Consider the following 17,015-nt stretch of genomic DNA (forward strand, 5'->3'; position numbering starts at 1 on the left):
TGATCCTTGTGCTCTTGATGTGATGCGTGATGGTGTTCTCACTGTGGCTTGTATGCGGCGTGCGGAGAACGCACAGGCCACCGAGCATCTCGAAAAGTCGCAATGGACTGAGATGCACGCCTCTCCAGCACAAGAGCGGCCATGCTGCTCCCACGGATATTTGCGCCTGTCCGCGCATCGTTGGCGACATCTACGACTTTCATCGCCCCCTCTACCCGTGTTCTCGATGCTCTCCGCGTAGCCAATGGCACCTCGGCCCCTACCCCGGTCCTCTCCTTCGTAAGACACTCAGCGCATCAGGCCCAAGGACGAGCCAACGGAGCAAAGGACGGGCCTGGCAAACGGTTAGGAGCCAAGAAGAGTGGAGGTTTGTCTAGTCGACTAGGCGGTTCATTAGGGTAGCATGGCTAATTGCAATGTAGGAGAGTATGTCATCCCAGGAAACATCATCTTCCGCCAACGAGGCACAGCGTGGTTTCCCGGCGAGAACTGCAAATTTGGCCGCGATCACTGCATCTTTGCTACGGAGTCTGGTTACGTACGATACTACCGTGATCCGAGGAAACACCCAAAGAGACAGTACATTGGCGTTGCCCTCGAGAAAGACCACACGCTTCCATACCCACCAAACGCGGCGAGGCGGAGACGACTAAACATGCTCGCCGTCCCCATCACATCACCCACAAACCCGTCTGCCGATGCAGTCGTCATATCCGATCTACAAGTCGGCGACGGCACAGGCAGCCCGAGCAACGTCCGCGAGACCCCGCGCGAAGCGACAAGGAAGGGACTGACCTTGACCAAGGGCAAGGGATATGCGTACCGTGAGGCCAACTGGCAGATTGGACGGGCGGCAGAGAGAGCGGGTGTACAGGTCAAGGAATTTGTGCCTGGCGACCGATGGACGGCGTGGCGGAAGAGGAGCACAAGGATCCAGGCGAACATGGAGAGGAAGAGACTCAGAACTGCGGGCAAGAAGGCCAGCAAGCCCAAGGCGAGGAAGGCGAGGGCTTAAGGCAGTGTCACAACATACCTTGGCTTGTATGAATACACGTGTATATTGAAGACAGTAAGCCTTGTTTGGCCGCGTACCCACTTGAGAAGCAAGGGGAGCGAGGACATCATCAGGAAGAAAGTGCTCAGCACGACTATAACCTTGCAGAATCCTTCCAGACCAGGCCTCCTTGGTCTTCGATATAGTGCCTCCCCTTTGTCCATCCCATCCATGTGCTCAACGTATCTTCGCCCCCATGGCCAGGCTTCAAGCCCTTTTCGCTCCACCCACTGCCGTCCAATCCTATGCCCTGACCTTCTGCCGCCGATCGCCCATCGTCGCCGTCATGGATAGCATACCCAGGGGTGGACTTCAAGGTTACAGCCGGCCGTTGATCGAAGCCTTGGGTCTCAAGCTCATCCTGTGTAAGCACAGGCGTGCAGCATGCATCCGTACCGTCAAATATAGCCTCCCACTCCTCGCGCGTCTTCTTCTTGAACTCTAGTACAAAGAAGTCCTTGAGTTTTGGCCAATCTGCCTTATCGTCCCTGTTCCCAGGTAGATCCGACGGCTCGAGGCCCATACCCTTGAGCAAGGCGGCGTAGAACTGTGGTTCAATCGCGCCCACTGCCATGTACTTCCCGTCCTTGGTCTCGTATGTATCGTAAAATGGCGCTCCGCCATCGAGCATGTTCGTCCCCCGCTCCCCCTTCCAAACCTCCGTCTTCAGTCCTAATCGCGGCATAGTCGCCAATACGGCACTCCCATCCACCATGTTTGCCTCGACGATCTGTCCATAGCCGCTTCTTTCCCTCGCCAGCAGCGCCAGCACTATACCCATAAAACACATGGCGCCGCCTCCCGCGAAATCTCCAACTACATTGCCCGGTGCATATGGCCTCTCCCCTTTGCGCCCAAACATACTCAACACACCGGAGACAGCAATGTAATTGATATCGTGCCCGGCCATTTGACTGTATTTCCCGTCTCGACGGAAGCCGGTCATGCGCGCCACGATTAACCGCTTGTTCAGCCTCAACAGCACCTTTTCAGGGTCGAGACCGGCTTTCTCCAGCACGCCAGGTCGGAAGGGATCAATCACAACGTCGACTTTTGCGACAATCTTCTTGATCAGCTCAACGCCTGCAGGAGACTTGAGATTGACGCATATCGAGGTTTTGCGGCGCGTCAGCTGGTCGGCGGACGGGGTTGCGGGTGCGCGGTCGAGGCGGAGGACTGTTGCGCCGTAGTCTGCGAGGAGCATGCCAGCGAAGGGCCCTGGATGCTATTAGACGCTATCCATACAAGTTTATGTGGGCAAAGGAGCTCGGGTTTACCTGGAGCGAGACCTGCGAATTCGAGCACGCGGATATCCGACAGCGGAGGCGGTTGGTGTGCTGTTGTCATGGTGAAGTCGTTGTTGAGTACGCCGTGCTACTTGGGACGATTGAAAGGATGCAAGTCAAACAAGATTGACGCGAACTTAATGGTATACATGCTCGACGTCGACATGGTTGATTGCGGCTAAGGAGTCCCGCGCGGAGAAGCATGCGCTGATGCCGAGGTGCGGATGTCGTGAGCTGGAAAGCTGGGGTAACTAGCTCCCTTGGTCACCTTCGCGTTTGAATAGTTTGCACGTACGCGCACTCGTGTACTGACAACCATGGAATTGTTCTTCTGCCCTGGGCCTATGGAGCTGAGACTGATGTGGTATGGTATGCTAGCAAAAAAAAAAAAGACGTGTAGATGCGCGGGCTTGATACGCGTTCCCCTACCTACTCTTTCCCCACTGGTAGTATTAGGCATCAGCGCCTACTTGTCTACCCTGAACGACCTGACAACGACCCAAAACCCTCACGTAGGTAACTTCAGTCGCTTTGGAGTCATAGCTCTTTCATCAAACGCTCGACAACAGACGTGGCTTCCTCCTATGATCGCGACCACATCATGCCTCCTCAACTAAGACAGCGCACATCGCGCGTCAAACCTCAGTCTTACGCCCTTGCTTCCAATTCCTCTCCGAGTCAAACTAGCCTCCTCATGTCTGAACATACAGAAAACTCGGTATACAGCACACCTCCAATCTATACTATCGATCTCTCACTGCCACCACGTGAGCGCTATGTCTTGGTCGCCACTGACTACGCCGATACTCTGCGCGAGATGCCAGTGCTTTACAATGAAGCGGTAGAGCATTTGAAGCTGCCTGTTGGATTCTTCCATCTTATGGGCCGCACGCTCTTGCGTCGTCTTCATAACGACGAACAGACTGAGGAGCTCAGAGGGATCAGCCAAGCATGCGGGATCCCGATGTATCTGCTCGTCGCTTACAATGTCTTCCTGGACCTTCTCATGGGCTGCACGAGCGGTGGCGTCATGGTCAAGGAGCCTAAAGTCGAGGCAACGATGATGCACTTCCGAACGTTGGATTGGTCCATGCCTCTCTTGCGGCAGGTCATTGTACAGTTCGAGTACGTTAACAGGTCAGGCGGCGACGTGATAGCGAGGACAGTGGGCTATGTGGGTTTTGTGGGTGTACTTACAGGCGTGAGGAATGGACTGAGCGTGTCACTCAACTTCCGCCCTTACCACAATACCAGCGGACTGTCGGGGCCAAACATCAAGTATTACTGGAACACGCTGATGGTGCTTCTGGGAAAGAGACCGAGCATCTCCAATCTGCTACGCGATTGTCTCCTACCCAGACCAAGCGCACCTCGAAGACGACAAAGGCTTTCCAGAAAGTCTGCTCAAGAAATGGAAATATTGACGTCCGCAACTCTTCCATCATATGATGCACCTGAACTATTCAAAACCATTCCTCAAATGCATACGTCAGTAGCGTACTTGATATTCTGCACAGGAGCAGAAACAGTTATTCTAGAGAAAGACTTCAAAACCGCGAGGACCTTGCGCTCTTCGACTTTCATCAGCACCACCAATCACGATGTGTCATTGGAGGCAACAAGCAACCCACAAGCCATTCGAAATCATGCAATTCACAACCAGGGTCGGAACCACAGCTTCCTGAATGCAGGTATGCAAGAAGTGCTTGATGAGAGCATCATGCGGAAACAGTGTCTGAAGCAGAAATGGCTGGATTGGAGTCAGGAGCAGGATCGTAAAATGGAGCGAGGACAGGCTGCAGCTAAAGGCATAAGGCTGGAGAAGCTGAATGAGTGGTTAATGCAATATCCCGTTTGTAATGAGGTTACACATTTCGTCTGTGTGATGGATCCAAAAAAGGGCGTGTTCAGATGGGTGCGGGCTTTCGAGGAGGGCGAGATAGAGTGTGTCGATGAAGCTCAGCAATGGTGAGTAAACTTGCGGCTTGGACCTCGAATTTGACAATCCGAATACTTCTATAGTCTGAAGCTCCGAAAGAACAATATCGGTGCTTGTATTGGAAATAATAAATTTGAACGCCTCGGCCCACGGATTTAGCGCTAGTGCATTTTGCCACCCTCGACCTTCAGTCTCCGACAATGTACGGCATAACTTCAAATTTGCCGACATTGCCCTTTTACACATAATATTATGCCATAGACGACGAGGCCGATTTGAAGGTGCACCTAGCGAAGCATCACCGAGGATGTTTGACACATTCAGATGGCAACACACAAGAGATCGAGGACTGGTTGCTGGACGTGTCGCGAGGCTGGATACAAGTGTGACGAGCTGAAACCTTTTTGTGGACGTTGCACAAGACTCAAGATAATCTGCAAAGGCTACGGGGTCAAGCTGAAATGGCAAGACGACGCCATCAGCACATTGGCAAAACCACCACGGAAGGGTCGGAAGAAGAAGACCATCGATCGGGTCCAAGCACTCAGTCCGGCATCGATTACTACCTTTGCATCAACACCAATGACACTCTCCGGTGCAGAGTTTTTCTTTTCGTCGCCTGAATCGATAAAGAGCATGCCTATATTGCCACTGAACAGTCCCGGGTTGTCATACGGCTTGTCCCTAGGCGATCGATGGCTCCTCAATTACTGGGTTGAGCAGCTCTCCGCATTGATATCGGTAGCACCCAGGCATGGCGTCGCAACACCCTTTCAGCGACACTTGACAGCCATGGCTTACGAGTCTTCGGCGCTTAGGTCAACCATTCTTTCCATGGCCGCAAATCACCTCGCGTTGACCTCAAACAATGCTTCGCTACACCTGCAAGGCTACCGTTTCCAGAGCGACGCTATTCGCGAGCTTCAACAAATGATCCAAGATCCAGTAATTATGGATGTTGAGCCAGCGCTAGCCACTGTCATGATGATGCAGGTATCAGCACGATTGTTTGGCAATGATGATGAAGCCCACGTCGCAAATCATTTGATTGGTGCCAAAGCCATGATACTGAGGCATGAAGGGAATAGCTGGCTTGCTTCGTCGAATACCCGCTTCCTCGTGAGTCTGTTCGCATATCACGATATCCTTTCCTCCGTTTCGAGAGGTTCACAGCCGCTGTTGGATCACAAGACAGGCTTTACCGCAGTTGAAGGCGAGCGTCAGCTAGAAAGCATTGCAAACGTGCTTTTGGTGGTTGCACAGATCAGTCAGCTACAGCACGCTATAAAGACGAGAAAGGCAGGATCACCAGAACCTCCAGCTTTGTCAGAAGATGAGAACACTACTGGCCGGCATATTCAGCAAACATTACTAGCTATGGACTTCATTGCATGTAAACGGGAGGACATCCAAGGAAATACTGATATCAATTCGACAGCTGAAGCCTACCGCCATGCTGCTTTCATATACCTCTACCGGACCTGGCTAGATATAGGTGCTCCCAACCCAATAAGCATGGACCACATCAACCAGTGTCTATCACACCTACAACAAGTCGATGTCCACTCACCTCTTACATCAGCACATATCTGGCCGCTTTTTACTGCTGGCTGCGAGGCGATTGATAGCACCCAGCGGCAGTTTGTCCGCGTTCGATTCGAAGAGCTGTATGCTGTAAAACGCTTTCCGAGCTTGAAACGAGTTATGCGCGATATTGAACATGTCTGGGAGGCTAAAGATATGGAACAGCAGATGAAAGGTCAAGCGGGTATGGCCAAGGTTGATTGTATACGAGTCATCCTGGAAAGAAGAGGAAGAGAAGTGGAGCTTGCCTAAACAAAGCTTGTGACGCCTATCACCTTTGATGCACTGGGTCGGTCGCTTCACGTGACACAGATACTCGTGCTTTACAGCTTTACAATGTCCGTTTTCCAACGTACAGATTGAACCACATTCGCCAAGCCACAATGCAAGCCGTGACCTCAATCTGCAACTTCGAGGCTCTACCCGCCGAACGCTTGCAAGTCAAATGCGAGATATGCGTGCTTGGACAAACATACGGTTGTAAATGTGCGGAATCCCGATCATACACCTGCGACTCCCGTCGCGTGTATGCTGCTATCAACAAGGTGAACAGACAGCATTGAAAGATCTCGCTCTCTTAGGGCAATTTTCTCAAAAACTATAATGATTGTGGAATATGTAGCATGTACCGCTCCTATGACACCGCCTGCGCAACCGAAAAAATGCGCAGCCAGCTCTAATGGAGCACTTGGTTCCTTCTCCGCAGCGCTATATCGCAATCACCCAATAGATAAACTCGGTTCGCATCGATACAAGACGTAAAGATGCGGATGAGATAGGTGGTTGAACTGTCTGATGGTGCGTAAGGAAGCAGGAACGAGGCAGAGCAAATTTTCGATGTTATCGAGATATTGCTTGGCGCGCTATCCGGCATAGGGATTAGCGCACAAATTACCCTGAATGACTCCACTTGAGGCCGCTTCCCCAGCCACCTAATGTAGATTCAGCCACTCTAGATATAGATTCAGCAAGATCAGGTGTTTTTCCTATGGCTTACCCCGCCGCTGCAACCATCGGCGCTCGGTGGGAGAGAAGCGGCAGAGTTTCATACACTCAAGACCTGGCCTGACAATCATGGACACGCAACCAACCGTAACCCCCAAGGATGCGAGCATTGAGTACATCAGCGACAACATCTTCCAACTGGCACTGACCCCAGAAAACAAGGCCGAGATCTTTGCTTATGGCCTCTCTAAGCTTGACGAGAGCGGAGATGAAGCCGACCTAATTCTCCGAAATCTAACAGCATGGTGCCCAGATATCGCTGCTCAATTCTACAAACGTTCGTCAACAACAATCTTGGAAACCCCTTTTCGCCTCATTTTCCCGGCTGATGCGCGAGAATCATTCGACAACGGCCTGTATGTACGCCAATATGTAGCGATATCTTATTGCTGGCACTCAGCAGATTATCCGTATCCAGGCTGTGAACCGCACGATCGCTGGCCATTTAGCAAACCCTTCGTTGATGCCATTTTGAGCGACAAGGACCATCCCCGCGAGGGCATCTGGATCGACCAGCTCTGTATCGATCAGGAGGATAGTCTCGATAAACAGAAGTCTGTCGCCGCCATGGACGTAATCTATCGATCGTGTATACGGTTGTTGGTTCTGCTAGAAGATGTGACGCTCAACCAAGCGGAGACGCAATTCGTGAAGGATTGCAACGGTCTTGCAATCCAATACCAAAGGTCTTGGGTACCTGAACCGGATACTAGGCACCTTTACGTGTCCGTATGGCGTAAGGTCGAGAAAGCGCGATGGGTACGTATATGGATTGAATATATACCTTTCACTTATGCTAACTTTACACCTCTGTCTTGTAGTTAGATCGAGCCTGGTGCTTTCACGAGTTCTTCGTAAACGAACCTGAGAGCCTCATGAGGCATCGCGATATCCATAACGCGACCTTTGTCATGAATGGTCCCGACGGCTCCACTGTGAAGGTGAAATGGCTTGACCTCCGCCTTATTTTGTCCACGGGCATGGACCTTGCATATGCTGAGGAGGCCTTCGACATGATCCACTGTAAGACCACCGTGATCCTTGCAGGATACAATACTAGTAGTAGAAATCCTCAGACACGCAATGGAGAGATATCGAGACCAAGTATCATGGCTCGTCACAATGGCGTTGCACAAAAAGGATGTCAATACTTCGAAGACCGTGTCAGTAATGTCTCTGTACGAATCTAGTGTGAGATAACCACTGACTTTGTACACCGATATTTAGATCAGTATTACTTTGAACATCAGTGGGCGTGCTTTAGCGTACAAGGGCTATGGTTCATCTGACAGAGAGAGGATTTTGTATGTCAGTGCACTCTTAGCCCTTGCTGCAGGAGAGGCATACCCACTCAGCATGATGCACAGTGAACCGATCAGGCTCAACGGCAGCACAACATGGCTATCCCCAAGTGTTGCTGCTCAGGATATCACGATTCCGAATTTCATCCTCGGGAGCGTGCAGGGCATCAGACATATCTCCACGGAATTCATCGAGCTCGACATGATTTTTCTCAAGGGACCTTGGGGGTTGACACAGCACAATGCTGAATTGGAAACTGCTAATCAGGTCTTTCCCGAAACGATAGGAACCACACAGCCGTTGAGGCACCATACAGGCGGAAACATTGTAGACCCACTCCAAGCACGGCTAGACAGTGATTACGATAAGCGCCGAAGAAGGTTCATCGCCATATGTATCAAAAATGGCTTTCAATTCACTGCTGCCCTGTGGGAGCAGCTCAAGCGCGATATTGTGCACTCCAATTACAACCACGGCGTACACCAAGATCTTCAGCCAAACGCAGCGCTGGGCGGACCAGCTCAGAGATTTTTGGAACAGTTACATCAGAGTGCAGATCCGGAAACGTTGGGAAGGATCGCTTTCGACGTAGAAGACGCTAAATTCTTCCTGACGTGGGTAACCGATCCTCGCTCAATGTATTACATTGGTTACCTAGTAGTCCGCTTGCAATGCACGATCGATGGCCGTCATGCTCTTATGACTGGCACGCTCGTTAACGAACATTGGAAAGACGCTGCGTTCGAGGAGCTTCAAGCGGCAATCCCTATTGATCTGCTTGGTGCGACTTGCATACCGCTGAGAATATGGATAATGCAACCATTGGAGATCAAGGAAGACAAAGTGGTGAGCTGGAGAATTGTGGCTAAGGCCCTGCTGCTTGGTGAGCCGGATCTGATGGAGGAAGTGAAACTCAATGGAAATCGAGACGACGCGGTCGTGACATTGGAACTAGGAACACGCGTTGGTGGCTAGGAATATATAAGGCTGTGCTGAACAAGGTCACGGCGTTGTATACAGGGCCCGGTGTCGCTGCTTTAAGGTTCAAGGACAGCGTAGGAACAACTTGCAGCGCCCTGTCGCACAAGAAGTCATGTTGTTTCCCAATGACTCAATCAAAACATTAGTCATACCGGCTGCACCAAGGCGAACGGACAAGCGTGGTCGCCCAGCTTTCGCGGCTTATTCACCAACCTGACAAGAGAACCCAATTACTAATGTACACGCGCCCCCCGGAAGCACATCAACCGCTGATCCGATCTGTAAAGTCAACACCATTCCGGTCGACATCGATTTCTAAATGCGCTTCGATGGGATTCGCCTTCATGTTGCCAGTCTTTGAGTGGTATCCAACAGAAACAAGTGGCTTGTTCGCTTGTCGCCCGCCGCCTTGGAAATCACGCCCCTCTTGTGCAATTGCCCTGCAGGCCGTCGGCATGACTTTCAGCTCTGTTACCACTCCGCCCAGTGTCGCCTCGACCATGGCGTTGTATCTTTGCCGTCAATGACATAAGGTCGTCGCCGCGCTCATTTGTGCCCAGTATATAAATCACATTATAGTCGTCCGGAGGCGCACTGCAACTGCGATCCCCAAATCTTCACCATGGATCTCTCCACCAAACGAAACTTCAGCTTTGTGAACCTTACACATCCGGACGATCTGAAGAATGAAGAAACCCAACTTCGCATTCGACGTTTGGCTATGACTGAGGTTGGTAGAGCCAGGAGGAAACCCAAAACGAAAAGGGCGCGCAACGAGATCGTCTTGGAATTCCGGGATTCGTCTGAGAGTCGCGTAGACATTGATCGGTTTGGTGGTGGTCAGCTCGACCCATTCAACCCCTACCCAATCGAACTGAATGACTCCGATCGAGCGTTGCTAGCAAACGGTAGGCGCGCCTTGCTGTTGTGGTTGTATCTTTTTCTGACTTGACCTAGTTTTCACTACTGAGGACAACAATCATCCGAGTCAGCTTCGCGGCTCGTGGTACCCTGTTGCACTAAACGATGCGGCTGCTTTTTACAACATGCTGTCAAATTCCCATAACTTTCTTTCACAGAAACGTAATGGATATTATCCATCCCAGGACGATGCAATAGCGCTAGGATACCATAACAAGGCACTGCGCCATACTGCGCAGATGATGAGAGATCCAACCAAACGCTTGAGTGATGAGATCATATGTGCCGTTGTGTCTCTTATGATTCACTTTGTGAGTAATCTCCGTCAAAATGTAGCGACAAGGCTGACATCTCCTAGGCTCTGATGGGAAACTTCACAGGCGACTGGCAGAAACACAGCAGCGCACTGGTCAGAATAGTGGGACTCCGTGGCGGCTATGATACTATCGCGAAAGAGTACTTGCGAATCACAGTTAGCTGGTAGGTATGGTGCGAGTTAAATTAGGCTAAAACTCCCGCTGACCCACAAATAGGGCTGATCTTATAGGGAGCTTCTATCGAGACCATCCGCCAATTGTCCCTATGCCGTCACAATGGATAGCAGACTCCACATCTCCACCGAATTCCCCAAGACCTTCTAGTGCTATATCCCTAGCATTGAAACATCAGCTACCGATGCAGCTCGACTTCATCACAATCTTCGACGATGTACTACAATTAATCTCTCTCGATCGAGCTTTCAACGAGCAGCAGCTGATGCTAGCGATAACTAGTGGTAGTTGGATAGAACCAACCATGTACCGCCTTTTAGCTATTCGGCCTTTGAATCGCAGCGACAGCAGAGAGGCGGTCATTGAAGAAGTGTGTAGACTCGGGACATTACTCTTCCTGGCACCACTCTGGAGAAAATTCGGTCAATCGCCAGTATGGACAAATGCGATTTCTCGCAATCTCCTACTTGTACTCACGAAAAACATGATCGAATGGAACGACTTGAAGCCTTTGCTGATCTGGGTGCTGTACTCTGCCGCTGTCGAAACCAAAGACCTTGCGGAACGCAGCCAGCTTGTGTTCATGCTTGGTATTCTGATGAGTGGCATGCAGCTAAATGAGTGGGAAGATATCATGTCAATTGTCAAGAGCGTATTGTGGGTAGAGAACGTCTTTGCAGGCACAGATGAGCTGATTCGCGACGAAGTTATGCAGATTGTGAACCATAACCGTATGAACATGTTTCGGGCTGGATCTACGCCGCCAAGTTTCTTGTGGGACTTAGCGGCTGAGACAGAATAGACCTAGACTGTATTTGAGTAGAATATATCACTGTTGTTGCAAATCCAATTGGCAGCACTTTGGCTTTTGTACTTAATGCCGATGTTCTACTGTTTCACCTTATGTGAACAAGTAATAGCAGAGCATTTATGAAAATCCTGTGGTCACACAGTCACCACTCTGCACTTGTGCACATCGTAGCAACTAGCGTGTGAATTTTCAGTGAAGAAAGAGTGCGAACGATTATTTTATTCATGTTCATTGCATCAGATTACCATTCTCACATGATCCCAGGGCCGTCTTTACTTTCTGATACGATCTAAGACCTTGGTGCCCTACCATTGTAGTCCTGCCCAGGGGCGGCCGTGTAGTTTGCAAAACAGTCGTAATCAAAGTCAATCTCAGAACTGCGCTTCTGCAAAACTTTGACTACGTTGTCGAACGAACAGAGGCCGTTGGGATCGGCTGGACAGCCCGGGTGTGACTCGTCGATTGGAACGACAGCGTCATTGCTTAAGATTCTAATCAGTTTCGCATTGAACTTGAGGAGGAGAGATGATACTTACACAATAAAGCGGATCTGTTTAGATGGCTGCATAGCTGGGCAAGAAAGGACTTGTGTTGTGAAATGTGTCGCAAATGGTACAATTTTGCTGGCTACAAAAGTATTTTGGCCTTGGTTGCCCTGAGGACTTAGTGGCGGACCTTTGAACAATGCTGTCAGGTTGAAAGCGGTGAGTGTATCAAGGACAACCACTTCGTGGGTAGCGTCTGCGTAAATGGACTGGTTGAGCGGGAAGTATGTCGAGGAGTTGTCAAACGTCTCGTTCAATGCTGAGTTGGCCCCAGGGTATTGATGAGTAAAGCGCGCGATAAACTCGTCAAGAAAGCCTTTGCCTTGCGCTGCAGAGACAGGCGAACCAGGCCCGTTGTTGTAATAGAACGAGAGGTCGAAGTAATACTCGTAGTTCAAAAAGTCCTGTTCGCTAAACAGGTTGCAGAAAGCGGAGTAGCCGAGAGCATGTGTCTCGTATGAGCAAAGTTGAAGCATAGCGATGACATCAGTGGAGGTAAAGTTGATGCCGGTAGCCTGCGACTGGAGACGAGCGATAGTGGCATTGAAAGCGTTGTTCGCAAATTTTGCTGCAACACCACTACCAATGCTTCCTCGGGTAGCAATGTTTGAGTTGTTGCAAATTTCGTAGGGTGCACCGGAGTTGTTGACGCCTTGAGTCTCAACAAGCAGTTCGATGCTAACTTCGTCCAGGTACTCAGGCACGCCAAAGAAGCCGGCAGCAAAGTTCTCCGCAGTCTTCACCATACGATCTTGAGACTGTGTTCGAAAGACTGGGATGGTACCAGCTTCTGTGAAGTTGTTGAGCAAATGACCATACAACTCACGATACTCGATACCCAGCAGGAAGTTCATGCTGCGACCAGATGGCGTAAGAAGCTCTGCGCCCAACTTGTACGTCCAGTCGCTTAGGAAAGAAAGCTCTCCCGGGACACTAAAGCCAGCTTTTGTAGCGTTGGCAATCTTTTGAGCAAAGGTCGCCGGCGCGGCACCACTAGTCGGGTACCGAGCGCCATGACGGTAAAGGAGGTGCATCTGAGTGATGTCGCAACCATCCGGGACTAGGGGGCTGGCATCGGGAAGACCGTAGTCTGCACTTCGCACAGAATACCAGGGACTCAAGTTGCCCCAGTACTTTGTGATGTCAAAGTTTGGCGACTGTGAACCACTGCCATGCGGCTGCGGCTTGATGAGTGGGTACGAAGACGCATCGCCATCGTTGTAGGGATATGACGGCGCTGTCTGAATAGCATTGGGCTCGGCCCCTGTTGGTGTTGCTAATGGAAACTTGAGTTAGTATGGGGTTATTCATCCAAGGGGTACGCGACTCACGTCCAGGAAAGCCTACTACGGGCTCGGGCGGGAAGAGTTGAGAGTTGACCTCGGCTACACAATCAAACCATCAGCACTCCGCTTTCTGCGCAATTTCATCCAAACTTACTGCTAGCAGGAGGGTATACGTCCGCACTATTTGCGCCCGCATTTGCAGCTGCGGAGATTGTGGTCGTCGGTGCAGCTCCAGCCCTTGCAATGAGTGCAAGCAGTGCGCCCTTGTGGGCGGTTTTTACCGTGAAGTGCATCTTAGTGTTCGTAGCAATGCCCAAAGAAGTATACCAAGAAGCCAAGCAACGACAAGCCTTGATGCCCAGAAATGTGGGAGCGCCAAAGGCCCATTTTATATTCTCAAGGTCGTGCACCCACGGGGAATTGTCTTAGACTTTTGGGAATCGCTCCCGAAGGAATACACGCGGCTCATAGTAAGCGTCGCGCGACCAATGGGATCCGGGCCTGTGAACACATGCATTGCCCAATACTTCGGTAGCAAGGATGTCACCACTTCAATGACAGCGCTGACGTCTGTGGGATCCGGATATCGGGTTGCTCAGACACTGGATGTGGTAAGTATGTATTCATCGAGCAAAGTTGCGCAGCTCGTGATTGCTGGTCTGCAATGGACTGCACCCCGATCGACAAGGGCCTCTCCATGTACCGTACGCTGGCATTCCTGATACCTGGAAGCAATGAGCATGTTGACGATGGATTCCAGTGGTAAAGTGCCAGAGCGGAAAGATTGAGGCTGCAAGTATGTGGGAAGAATCCAGCAAAGCGCGCAATACGTCACTGCACGCGAGTCATTACACTTTGTTTTCCCGTTGATGAGAGACGTCGGTATCGTCATTACATATCCATAAACTATTTATACACACACGCAACCCTGGAGTTTCCATTCCTATTAGACCAGGGAGACCGCGAAACGCCAGCGTCGGTGCAAACGCAATGCAGAGATGCAGCAGATTAGCACTGTCTAGAATGACTGATGTGAAGACTCCGGTAACCACCCGCAACCACGATGTCGTCAGTCATTAGTGTGTGACCCACGAACGCCAATTTTGAACGAACAGACCCGACCATGACCCAGGATCGAGCGCGAGAGCAGTAAGACAAGAAGAATATACGAAAAAAAAAGAAACGATAAACAATCCAGAGCCAAGTACTCATGCAAACATCTGTCCAACCATACGAGGACGACTATGCAATAGGCCAGCGAGTACGTACGCCTTGTGTCCATTGCCCATAGAGGATGTCAGCTAGCAACCCTTGCTGCTCCATACCAGGCTCGACATAGCCAGGTAGTTTCTTCTCATCAAAGTAGCCGTGGCCATCGGCACTGAAGCCCTTTTCGCCAACTCCAAATGCGCTTTGACGACGCTTATGCGACTTTAGATGAGGATTGTTCTTCGCCATGACTAGCTTTGGCCCCTTCAGGGGAGAGCCTGAGTTGGCAATGGGTGTGTTGTTCCGCGTCGGTGTCGATGTCGGAGTATGGTCGTGCTCTTCTGAAGATTTGCTGATTGTCGACGAAGCCGCACTTGTGGTACTAGACCGGATACGTGTTGTGCCTGAGCCATGGACAGTAGTCCCACCCAAACTAGTGTCACTGGTCTTGGTGTTGTGCTTCAATGGCGATTGCACAGCTGAGACTTCGATGCCGAGAGCGTACGCAAGCTTGTTATCATTCTTGAGACGGTCCACCATGGCTTTCAATAGCATGAACTCGCCATGGGGATCGACTTCGTCAAGATGCTGCCAGGCTTGCGCAACGCGTCCAATAGCGTCCCGCTGATGAGGCGATGCTGTGTCGGCATGTGCCTCCTGGAAAACCGAATCTAGGACCTTGCTGTACGCTCGGCGACCATACAGAGCATCCTTGGTGATGGGCATGTGGCTGTCGGGAACAGGTGGCTCGTTCTCGTTGTTCATGTCCAATGGATGGTTAGATGTAGGAGGTGATGGACGGAAAGTGCGCGCTTCGGGGTTTGGCTGGAAAGACTGATTGTTCTGGGCCTCTGGAGGAGGGTTTGAGCGTCGTGCAGCACTCCGCTCGTCCGAGGATACACGCTTGAAATGTCGCACAGTCGAGGGCGAGTTTCCGAATGTCATGTCCACGCTCAGGGGCGACTTGTTGAAATTACTGACGCGACGAGCCGTGGGCGTATCGCCTGAAGGAACACGGAAAGCCGTGGCTTGGGAAGATCTTCGGGAAGAGAGTCGTCGGCGTGCTGGAAGTGGTGAATCATTAATGCCACCCAAAGGCGCTGCGTTGAAGTCCATCCGTTGCATCATACTCTCAGCCTCTTCATTGCCAGAGGAAGGTATGCGAGCCAGTTTGCGACGTTGTTTCAATGTTTGCCGTGCCTGAACAGTACCCCGCTTGACAGTGTCGAAGTCCCAGTCGTCGTCCTCTGCTCTCGGGGAGAGATCAACCATGGTCTCTTCGTAGTATTTGGGATGCGATGCCGCTTGCTGTTCCCTTTGAGCGTCATACATCTGCTTGCGCTCGACCAGCTCACGCAGCGCCTCTACCTTGCCTGCACGCTGGATAAAACGATGTTTGAGGAGCTCCTTGGCAGTCGCACGTCGGTCCGGGTCCTTGATGAGGCATTGAGCAATGAAGTCTTTGAAATCCTTGCTCCATTCGTCGCCCTCTAGTCTGGGTGCTGGGTGTTTTGGAATAGTGAAGAGCACCTTCATGGGATGCGACCCAGCATGAGGTGGTGCGCCTTCTGCCAACTCCATAGCGGTGATACCGAGCGACCAGATATCGGCCCTGAAGTCATAGCCAGCCTCCTGGATAACCTCGGGCGCCATCCAGAACGGGGTGCCGACAAATGTCATGCGTTGGGATTTGATGTTTGTGAGTTGTGCAGCGACACCGAAGTCAGCGAGCTTGACTTTGCCTTGGTCGGTGAGTAGTACGTTGGCGGCCTTGATGTCCCGATGGATCTTGCCAGTGGAATGCAGGTAGTCTAGTCCAAGCAGGAGTTCTCGACATGTGATGGCGATGTGCGCTTCGCTGAAAGTGCCTGGTGCCAACTACGACTGTTAGTCTGTGAAGCTGGTGTCCGTCTGCGAGTCTGCATACCAAGTCGGCGGCTGATCCTCCCCCCAGATATTCCATGACTATCCACAGCTTTACGCCCTTGACGAAGCTGGTCTTGTATTCGGTGATGTATGGGCTGTGGCATGTGCTCAAAAGCGAGATCTCGGCTTGAATGTCGGCCAGCTCCTCGCTGCTGTCTTCGAGATCGATGTGTTTGATGGCGACCGTCTCGCCAGTAGTACGGTCAATGGCCTTGAACACCTTTCCAAAGCTCCCACCTGTAACTGTTAGCAAAAGCGAATCAGTTGGGGGCAAGCCGCAACGTACTGCCCAGCTCCTCCATGACTTGGTAGTTTTCGGCCATGGCGGGCGATTGCGATATCGCTGAGCAGACGCTCAATGGCTTTGGAATTTCGGCAGGTGGTCGGCGGTCAGGCGAAGTTGGACGAGAGCGTTTTGCAGCGTAAGACTGTTGGGATAGGAATAAGAGTCGCTCGTGGTACCGAGCTGTTCGTTGGCGCCGCCGCTGTGGTGTATATCAGAGTATCGTGCAGGGTCCAACCCTATCATCGCCGAGGCAACGAGACCGATCATCAACAAACGCACAACCCCGCCGCCACCTTGGAATTGGCGAGATTGGTGTGACGTCGACGGGTATCAGTGCTGCAAAAGAACAACAGAGACTGCAGATGGATACCCAGGACAGCTCACCACAC

At 51.4% G+C, this 17,015-nt stretch overlaps 6 protein-coding genes across 6 annotated transcripts; 3 read left to right on the forward strand and 3 right to left on the reverse strand.

The window, feature by feature from the left end:
• Window positions 1–141: 141 nt before the first annotated feature.
• On the forward strand, window positions 142–1,015 carry ACET3X_003086 (mitochondrial 54S ribosomal protein bL27m; the record flags this gene model as incomplete). The annotated part of the gene is made up of 2 exons (XM_069449900.1): window positions 142–367; window positions 423–1,015. 2 exons carry the CDS (start codon window positions 142–144, stop codon window positions 1,013–1,015), a joined length of 819 nt encoding a protein of 272 aa, XP_069309633.1.
• Window positions 1,016–1,148: 133 nt separating this feature from the next.
• Window positions 1,149–2,401, reverse strand: ACET3X_003087 (uncharacterized protein; the record flags this gene model as incomplete). Its single annotated transcript, XM_069449901.1, has 2 exons — window positions 1,149–2,272; window positions 2,332–2,401. The coding sequence occupies 2 exons, from the start codon at window positions 2,399–2,401 to the stop codon at window positions 1,149–1,151; spliced, it is 1,194 nt and encodes a 397-aa protein (XP_069309634.1).
• Window positions 2,402–6,937: 4,536 nt separating this feature from the next.
• ACET3X_003088 (uncharacterized protein) lies at window positions 6,938–9,145 on the forward strand (the record flags this gene model as incomplete). Its single annotated transcript, XM_069449902.1, has 4 exons — window positions 6,938–7,224; window positions 7,318–7,627; window positions 7,690–8,031; window positions 8,096–9,145. 4 exons carry the CDS (start codon window positions 6,938–6,940, stop codon window positions 9,143–9,145), a joined length of 1,989 nt encoding a protein of 662 aa, XP_069309635.1.
• A 628-nt stretch (window positions 9,146–9,773) lies between these two features.
• On the forward strand, window positions 9,774–11,365 carry ACET3X_003089 (uncharacterized protein; the record flags this gene model as incomplete). Its single annotated transcript, XM_069449903.1, has 4 exons — window positions 9,774–10,059; window positions 10,109–10,383; window positions 10,431–10,552; window positions 10,606–11,365. The coding sequence occupies 4 exons, from the start codon at window positions 9,774–9,776 to the stop codon at window positions 11,363–11,365; spliced, it is 1,443 nt and encodes a 480-aa protein (XP_069309636.1).
• A 244-nt stretch (window positions 11,366–11,609) lies between these two features.
• On the reverse strand, window positions 11,610–13,606 carry ACET3X_003090 (uncharacterized protein). The gene is made up of 4 exons (XM_069449904.1): window positions 13,360–13,606; window positions 13,251–13,304; window positions 11,911–13,195; window positions 11,610–11,856 (listed from the first exon to the last, which is right to left on the reverse strand). Exons 1-4 carry the CDS (start codon window positions 13,496–13,498, stop codon window positions 11,664–11,666), a joined length of 1,671 nt encoding a protein of 556 aa, XP_069309637.1. The 5' UTR covers window positions 13,499–13,606; the 3' UTR covers window positions 11,610–11,663.
• An 841-nt stretch (window positions 13,607–14,447) lies between these two features.
• On the reverse strand, window positions 14,448–16,663 carry ACET3X_003091 (uncharacterized protein; the record flags this gene model as incomplete). The annotated part of the gene is made up of 3 exons (XM_069449906.1): window positions 14,448–16,292; window positions 16,342–16,577; window positions 16,627–16,663. The coding sequence occupies 3 exons, from the start codon at window positions 16,661–16,663 to the stop codon at window positions 14,448–14,450; spliced, it is 2,118 nt and encodes a 705-aa protein (XP_069309638.1).
• Between the last annotated feature and the right edge of the window lie 352 nt (window positions 16,664–17,015).

The sequence above is a fragment of the Alternaria dauci genome, chromosome 2 (assembly GCF_042100115.1).
Source record: "Alternaria dauci strain A2016 chromosome 2, whole genome shotgun sequence".
NCBI lineage: Eukaryota > Fungi > Ascomycota > Dothideomycetes > Pleosporales > Pleosporaceae > Alternaria > Alternaria dauci.

Bases quoted from the DNA above. Each gene is read 5' to 3' on its own strand.
- ACET3X_003090 (XM_069449904.1), bottom strand. From the start codon at position 13,498: ATGCACTTCACGGTAAAAACCGCCCACAAGGGCGCACTGCTTGCACTC. The intron at 13,305-13,359 runs GTAAGTTTGGAT...TTGATTGTGTAG, and splicing joins CGTATACCCTCCTGCTAGCA to CCGAGGTCAACTCTCAACTC. The intron at 13,196-13,250 runs GTGAGTCGCGTA...AGTTTCCATTAG, and splicing joins CGTAGTAGGCTTTCCTGGAC to CAACACCAACAGGGGCCGAG.